General features: G+C 48.3%; 2 protein-coding genes across 3 annotated transcripts in view; both read left to right on the top strand.

Moving 5' to 3' along the window:
* Positions 1–8,946, top strand: part of eif2ak2 (eukaryotic translation initiation factor 2-alpha kinase 2) — a 192,670-nt gene that overhangs the window by 108,909 nt on the left and 74,815 nt on the right. The gene's annotated exons all lie outside the window — the stretch shown is intronic.
* LOC124048039 (alpha-actinin-1-like) overlaps positions 1–8,946 on the top strand; it is a 74,994-nt gene that overhangs the window by 42,219 nt on the left and 23,829 nt on the right. Inside the window, exons 12-15 of the mRNA XM_046368412.1 lie at positions 1,610–1,792; positions 2,113–2,247; positions 6,340–6,519; positions 8,507–8,653. Of these exons, the coding sequence (XP_046224368.1) occupies positions 1,610–1,792; positions 2,113–2,247; positions 6,340–6,519; positions 8,507–8,653 (645 nt within the window). The remainder of the gene's footprint in view (positions 1–1,609; positions 1,793–2,112; positions 2,248–6,339; positions 6,520–8,506; positions 8,654–8,946) is intronic.

The raw sequence follows: 8,946 nt of genomic DNA, 5'->3' as shown, positions 1-8,946 counted from the left end.
AATAATAATCAATCAATAGCTCTGACCAATCCCTGAGGTTTGAAGACCATGGGTATAATAATAATCAATCAATAGCTCTGACCAATCCCGAGGTTTGGAAGACCATGGGTATAATAATAATCAATCAATAGCTCTGACCAATCCCTGAGGTTTGAAGACCATGGGTATAATAATAATCAATCAATAGCTCTGACCAACACCCACGAGGTTTGGAAGACCATGGGTATAATAACAATAATGCAACAGGCTAGTACAGTTTATTCAGAGAACGTTCTGAAGCCAAGAATACAAAACAATTCATTTTATACACACTGACTTCTCACGCACGCACACACGCACACAAACATACTTGTCCACACACACATACATACAGCCACATACAAACACACAAACAGTCTCACATACATACACACAAACATGTCCTGCTACACACACTGTCTGTCTCACTACCCAGCCAACAGAGATAGTGACCTTGTCCTGTCTGTCTCACTACCCAGCCGACAGAGATATTGACCTTGTCCTGTCTGTCTCACTACCCAGCCGACAGAGATAGTAACCTTGTCCTGTCTGTCTCACTACCCAGCCGACAGAGATAGTGACCTTGTCCTGTCTGTCTCACTACCCAGCCGACAGAGATATTGACCTTGTCCTGTCTGTCTCACTACCCAGCCGACAGAGATATTGACCTTGTCCTGTCTGTCTCACTACCCAGCCGACAGAGATATTGACCTTGTCCTGTCTGTCTCACTACCCAGCCGACAGAGATAGTGACCTTGTCCTGTCTGTCTCACTACCCAGCCGACAGAGATATTGACCTTGTCCTGTCTGTCTCACTACCCAGCCGACAGAGATATTGACCTTGTCCTGTCTGTCTCACTACCCAGCCGACAGAGATATTGACCTTGTCCTGTCTGTCTCACTACCCAGCCGACAGAGATAGTAACCTTGTCCTGTCTGTCTCACTACCCAGCCGACAGAGATAGTAACGTTGTCCTGTCTGTCTCACTACCCAGCCGACAGAGATATTGACCTTGTCCTGTCTGTCTCACTACCCAGCCGACAGAGATAGTGACCTTGTCCTGTCTGTCTCACTACCCAGCCGACAGAGATAGTGACCTTGTCCTGTCTGTCTCACTACCCAGCCGACAGAGATAGTGACGTTGTCCTGTCTGTCTCACTACCCAGCCGACAGAGATATTGACCTTGTCCTGTCTGTCTCACTACCCAGCCGACAGAGATAGTGACCATGTCCTGCTACACACACACACTGCCTGTCTCACTACCCAGCCGACAGAGATGGTAACCTTGTCCTCGAGACGTACTCCCCGTTCTCTCCCAAATCTCTAGTCAGGTCGTCACCGAGCTCAGACGGTCTGCGTTTTAAATACCATAAAGGCATATAGTTTCACCCTCATTCTGACTCGGACTACACAATTATTGATTATGATTTTGTACATTCTAATCAATTCCATACAATTAATATGTTTCAGGGCGGAATATTCAAATCATTCAATTGACAGACAATTCTCACCTATCACACACACACATTTGATTGTGTGTGTGTGCGTGTGTCTTCGTCCGTTCATATCTCTGTCTTTCCCTCCCACAGGGTCTGAGTACAGCCCACGAGCAGTTTAAAGCCACTCTCCCTGATGCGGATAAGGAACGCGGTGCCATCCTGGGCATTCACAATGAGATCGCCAAGATAGTGGCCACCTATCATGTGAACATGGCTGGTACCAACCCTTACACCACCATCAACCCTCAGGACATCAACGCCAAGTGGGACAAGGTGAGGGACAGGGTGTGGGACAGGGTGTGGGACAGGCAACACGTACAGGAGATCAACACCATGTGTATGGGACAAGGTGAGGGACAGGGTGTCTCTCCCCCCACCACCCCAGGTGAGACACCCCTCTATGACTCTAACCCCTGTCTCTCCCCCCACCACCCCAGGTGAGACACCCCTCTATGACTCTAACCCCTGTCTCTCCCCCCACCACCCCAGGTGAGACACCCCTCTATGACTCTAACCCCTGTCTCTCCCCCCACCACCCCAGGTGAGACACCCCTCTATGACTCTAACCCCTGTCTCTCCCCCCACCACCCCAGGTGAGACAGCTGGTGCCACAGAGGGACCAGGCCCTGATCGAGGAGCACGCCCGCCAGCAGAACAACGAACGTCTCCGGAGGCAGTTTGCCAACCAAGCCAATGTCATCGGGCCCTGGATACAAACCAAGATGGAGGTGAGTCTACACAGAGCAGAGTTGGTACAGAACAGAACAGGTAGAGTTGGTACTGAACAGAACAGGTAGAGTTGGTACTGAACAGAACAGGTAGAGTTGGTACAGAACAGAACAGGTAGAGTTGGTACAGAACAGAACAGGTAGAGTTGGTACAGAACAGAACAGGTAGAGTTGGTACTGGACAGGTAGAGTTGGTACTGGACAGAACAGGTAGAGTTGGTACTGGACAGAACAGGTAGAGTTGGTACTGGACAGAACAGGTAGAGTTGGTACAGGACAGAACAGGTAGAGTTGGTACAGGACAGAACAGGTAGAGTTGGTACAGAACAGAACAGGTAGAGTTGGTACTGGACAGAACAGGTAGAGTTGGTACAGAACAGGTAGAGTTGGTACTGAACAGAACAGGTAGAGTTGGTACAGAACAGAACAGGTAGAGTTGGTACTGGACAGAACAGGTAGAGTTGGTACTGGACAGAACAGGTAGAGTTGGTACTGGGCAGAACAGGTAGAGTTGGTACAGAACAGAACAGGTAGAGTTGGTACAGAACAGGTAGAGTTGGTACAGAACAGGTAGAGTTGGTACAGAACAGGTAGAGTTGGTACAGAACAAAACAGGTAGAGTTGGTACTGGACAGGTAGAGTTGGTACTGGACAGAACAGGTAGAGTTGGTACTGGACAGAACAGGTAGAGTTGGTACAGAACAGGTAGAGTTGGTACAGAACAGGTAGAGTTGGTACAGAACAGGTAGAGTTGGTACAGAACAGGTAGAGTTGGTACAGAACAGAACAGGTAGAGTTGGTACAGAACAGAACAGGTAGAGTTGGTACAGAACAGAACAGGTAGAGTTGGTACAGAACAGAACAGGTAGAGTTGGTACAGAACAGAACAGGTAGAGTTGGTACAGAACAGAACAGGTAGAGTTGGTACAGAACAGAACAGGTAGAGTTGGTACAGAACAGAACAGGTAGAGTTGGTACAGAACAGAACAGGTAGAGTTGGTACTGGACCGGTAGAGTTGGTACTGGACCGGTAGAGTTGGTACTGGACAGGTAGAGTTGGTACTGGACCGGTAGAGTTGGTACTGGACAGGTAGAGTTGGTACTGGACAGGTAGAGTTGGTACTGGACAGGTAGAGTTGGTACTGGACAGGTAGAGTTGGTACTGGACAGGTAGAGTTGGTACTGGACAGAACAGGTAGAGTTGGTACTGGACAGAACAGGTAGAGTTGGTACTGAACAGGACAGGTAGAGTTGGTACTGAAGAGGACAGGTAGAGTTGGTACTGAACAGGACAGGTAGAGTTGGTACTGAACAGGACAGGTAGAGTTGGTACTGGACAGGTAGAGTTGGTACTGGACAGGTAGAGTTGGTACTGGACAGGTAGAGTTGGTACTGGACAGGTAGAGTTGGTACTGGACAGAACAGGTAGAGTTGGTACAGAACAGAACAGGTAGAGTTGGTACAGAACAGAACAGGTAGAGTTGGTACAGAACAGAACAGGTAGAGTTGGTACAGAACAGAACAGGTAGAGTTGGTACAGAACAGAACAGGTAGAGTTGGTACAGGACAGAACAGGTAGAGTTGGTACTGGACAGAACAGGTAGAGTTGGTACTGGACAGGTAGAGTTGGTACTGGACAGGTAGAGTTGGTACTGGACAGGTAGAGTTGGTACTGGACAGGTAGAGTTGGTACTGAACAGAACAGGTAGAGTTGGTACAGAACAGAACAGGTAGAGTTGGTACAGAACAGAACAGGTAGAGTTGGTACTGGACAGAACAGGTAGAGTTGGTACTGGACAGAACAGGTAGAGTTGGTACTGGACAGAACAGGTAGAGTTGGTACTGGACAGAACAGGTAGAGTTGGTACTGGACAGAACAGGTAGAGTTGGTACAGAACAGAACAGGTAGAGTTGGTACAGAACAGAACAGGTAGAGTTGGTACAGAACAGAACAGGTAGAGTTGGTACAGAACAGAACAGGTAGAGTTGGTACAGAACAGGTAGAGTTGGTACTGGACAGGTAGAGTTGGTACTGGACAGGTAGAGTTGGTACTGGACAGGTAGAGTTGGTACTGGACAGGTAGAGTTGGTACTGGACAGGTAGAGTTGGTACTGGACAGGTAGAGTTGGTACTGAACAGAACAGGTAGAGTTGGTACAGAACAGAACAGGTAGAGTTGGTACAGAACAGAACAGGTAGAGTTGGTACAGAACAGAACAGGTAGAGTTGGTACAGAACAGAACAGGTAGAGTTGGTACAGAACAGAACAGGTAGAGTTGGTACTGGACAGGTAGAGTTGGTACTGGACAGGTAGAGTTGGTACAGAACAGAACAGGTAGAGTTGGTACAGAACAGAACAGGTAGAGTTGGTACAGAACAGGTAGAGTTGGTACAGAACAGGTAGAGTTGGTACAGAACAGGTAGAGTTGGTACAGAACAGGTAGAGTTGGTACAGAACAGGTAGAGTTGGTACAGAACAGGTAGAGTTGGTACAGAACAGGTAGAGTTGGTACAGAACAGGTAGAGTTGGTACAGAACAGGTAGAGTTGGTACAGAACAGGTAGAGTTGGTACAGAACAGGTAGAGTTGGTACAGAACAGGTAGAGTTGGTACAGAACAGGTAGAGTTGGTACAGGACAGGTAGAGTTGGTACAGGACAGGTAGAGTTGGTACAGGACAGGTAGAGTTGGTACAGGACAGGTAGAGTTGGTACAGGACAGGTAGAGTTGGTACAGGACAGGTAGAGTTGGTACAGGACAGGTAGAGTTGGTACAGAACAGGTAGAGTTGGTACAGAACAGGTAGAGTTGGGACAGAACAGGTAGAGCTGGGACAGAACAGGTAGAGTTGGGACAGAACAGGTAGAGTTGGGACAGAACAGGTAGAGTTGGGACAGAACAGGTAGAGTTGGGACAGAACAGGTAGAGTTGGGACAGAACAGGTAGAGTTGGGACAGAACAGGTAGAGTTGGGACAGAACAGGTAGAGTTGGGACAGAACAGGTAGAGTTGGGACAGAACAGGTAGAGTTGGGACAGAACAGGTAGAGTTGGGACAGAACAGGTAGAGTTGGTTCGGGACAGAACAGGTAGAGTTGGTTCGGGACAGAACAGGTAGAGTTGGTTCGGGACAGAACAGGTAGAGTTGGTTCTGGACAGAACAGGTAGAGTTGGTTCTGGACAGAACAGAACAGGTAGGGTTGGTACTGGACAGAACAGGTAGAGTTGTAAGTGTCAAATACGCTTGGATTCAGACCACAACTTTTATCACGCCTGTCATCCTCAATCGTATCACGCCTGTCATCCTCAATCGTATCACGCCTGTCATCCTCAATCGTATCACGCCTGTCATCCTCAATCGTATCACGCCTGTCATCCTCAATCGTATCACGCCTGTCATCCTCAATCGTATCACGCCTGTCATCCTCAATCGTATCACGCCTGTCATCCTCAATCGTATCACGCCTGTCATCCTCAATCGTATCACGCCTGTCATCCTCAATCGTATCACGCCTGTCATCCTCAATCGTATCACGCCTGTCATCCTCAATCGTATCACGCCTGTCATCATCCTCAATCGTATCACGCCTGTCATCCTCAATCGTATCACGCCTGTCATCCTCAATCGTATCACGCCTGTCATCCTCAATCGTATCACGCCTGTCATCCTCAATCGTATCACGCCTGTCATCCTCAATCGTATCACGCCTGTCATCCTCAATCGTATCACGCCTGTCATCCTCAATCGTATCACGCCTGTCATCCTCAATCGTATCACGCCTGTCATCCTCAATCGTATCACGCCTGTCATCCTCAATCGTATCACGCCTGTCATCCTCAATCGTATCACGCCTGTCATCCTCAATCGTATCACCCCTGTCATCCTCAATCGTATCACCCCTGTCATCCTCAATCGTATCACGCCTGTCATCCTTAATCGTATCACGCCTGTCATCCTCAAAAACAGTTTTGTTTGTGTTCTCACGCCTGTTTCTCTTCACAATCTAATTCAAACATTCTTTCCAGTAGGTCTTGACACACCCTCTCCTCATGTATTCTGCTCCCTCTTCTCCTCCCTGTGTTTCTCTCTCTGTAGGAGATTGGTCGTATCTCTATCGAGATGCACGGAACCCTGGAGGATCAGCTGACCCACCTCCGCCAATACGAGAAGAACATCGTCAACTACAAGCCAAAGATCGACCAATTGGAGGGAGACCACCAGCTGATTCAGGAAGCTCTGATCTTCGACAACAAACACACCAACTATACCATGGAGGTGAGAAGCGCACATCTACACAACACTACACTATGGATTTACTGTAAGTAACACACAACTGTAAGTAACTACACAACACACAACTACACAACAAGCACATCAACTACATCATGGAAGGTAATGGAAAGAAATGGAAGTCCAACAGATCCCAAGAGAGGGAACAAGTTGATCTGTACAGATCCCAAGAGAGGGAACAAGTTGATCTGTACAGATCCCAAGAGAGGGAACAAGTTGATCTTTACTGATCCCAAGAGAGGGAACAAGTTGATCTTTACTGATCCCAAGAGAGGGAACAAGTTGATCTTTACTGATCCCAAGAGAGGGAACAAGTTGATCTTTACAGATCCCAAGAGAGGGAACAAGTTGATCTTTACAGATCCCAGGAGAGGGTACAAGTTGATCTTTACTGATCCCAAGAGAGGGTACAAGTTGATCTTTACTGATCCCAAGAGAGGGAACAAGTTGATCTTTACTGATCCCAAGAGAGGGTACAAGTTGATCTTTACAGATCCCAAGAGAGGGAACAAGTTGATCTTTACAGATCCCAAGAGAGGGAACAAGTTGATCTTTACAGATCCCAAGAGAGGGAACAAGTTGATCTTTACAGATCCCAAGAGAGGGAACAAGTTGATCTTTACTGATCCCAAGAGAGGGAACAAGTTGATCTTTACTGATCCCAAGAGAGGGAACAAGTTGATCTTTACTGATCCCAAGAGAGGGAACAAGTTGATCTTTACAGATCCCAAGAGAGGGAACAAGTTGATCTTTACTGATCCCAAGAGAGGGAACAAGTTGATCTTTACAGATCCCAGGAGAGGGAACAAGTTGATCTTTACTGATCCCAAGAGAGGGAACAAGTTGATCTTTACTGATCCCAAGAGAGGGAACAAGTTGATCTTTACAGATCCCAAGAGAGGGAACAAGTTGATCTTTACTGATCCCAAGAGAGGGAACAAGTTGATCTTTACAGATCCCAGGAGAGGGAACAAGTTGATCTTTACAGATCCCAAGAGAGGGAACAAGTTGATCTTTACAGATCCCAGGAGAGGGAACAAGTTGATCTTTACAGATCCCAGGAGAGGGTACAAGTTGATCTTTACTGATCCCAAGAGAGGGTACAAGTTGATCTTTACTGATCCCAAGAGAGGGAACAAGTTGATCTTTACTGATCCCAAGAGAGGGTACAAGTTGATCTTTACAGATCCCAAGAAAGGGAACAAGTTGATCTTTACAGATCCCAAGAGAGGGAACAAGTTGATCTTTACAGATCCCAAGAGAGGGAACAAGTTGATCTTTACAGATCCCAAGAGAGGGAACAAGTTGATCTTTACAGATCCCAAGAGAGGGTACAAGTTGATCTTTACTGATCCCAAGAGAGGGAACAAGTTGATCTTTACTGATCCCAAGAGAGGGAACAAGTTGATCTTTACAGATCCCAGGAGAGGGAACAAGTTGATCTTTACAGATCCCAAGAGAGGGAACAAGTTGATCTTTACAGATCCCAAGAGAGGGAACAAGTTGATCTTTACAGATCCCAAGAGAGGGTACAAGTTGATCTTTCCATCTCTCCTCCTCTCCTCCCTCCCTCTCTCCTCCCTCTCCCTCTCTTGTCCTCCCTCCCTCTTTCCCTCTCTCCTGCTCTCCCTCTCTCGTCCTCTCCCTCTCTCCTCCTCTCCTCCCTCCCTCTCTCCTCCCTCTCCCTCTCTTGTCCTCCCTCCCTCTTTCCCTCTTCTCCCTCCCTCTCTCGTCCTCTCCCTCTCTCGTCCTCTCCCTCTCTCGTCCTCTCCCTCTCTCGTCCTCTCCCTCTCTCGTCCTCTCCCTCTCTCGTCCTCTCCCTCTCTCGTCCTCTCCCTCTCTCGTCCTCTCCCTCTCTCGTCCTCTCCCTCTCTCGTCCTCTCCCTCTCTCGTCCTCTCCCTCTCTCGTCCTCTCTCCCTTTGTTCCTCTTCCTCCCTCTCTCCTCCTCTCCCTCTCTCATCCTCCCTGCAGCATATCCGTGTGGGCTGGGAGCAGCTCCTGACCACCATCGCCAGAACCATCAACGAGATCGAGAACCAGATTCTGACGCGGGACGCCAAGGGTATCAGCCAGGACCAGATGAACGAGTTCAGAGCCTCCTTCAACCACTTCGACAGGGTCAGTTTCACAGAGGAGAGACCATACAGAGAGGAAGTGGTGCCGTGGGGGGGCAAGAGACCGTACAGGGAGGAAGAGGTGCTGGGGGGGTGGCAAGAGACCGTACAGGGAGGAAGAGGTGCTGTGGGGGGGGGGGTTAGACCGTTTTAGGTCACATATACTGTACAGTACACTCATATTGCCTAACTACTGAATAGTACGGATCTGAATATCGCTATGGACGATGTGTTTTCCACATATTTAGGCCGCATGAGCAAAGCGAGGAGGTTGAGGTGGACGGAGGATCGTTTGTT

This window comes from Oncorhynchus gorbuscha, linkage group LG11 (genome assembly GCF_021184085.1).
Source record: "Oncorhynchus gorbuscha isolate QuinsamMale2020 ecotype Even-year linkage group LG11, OgorEven_v1.0, whole genome shotgun sequence".
Taxonomy (NCBI): Eukaryota; Metazoa; Chordata; class Actinopteri; order Salmoniformes; family Salmonidae; genus Oncorhynchus; species Oncorhynchus gorbuscha.
This window is presented reverse-complemented; position numbering and strand designations above follow the sequence as displayed.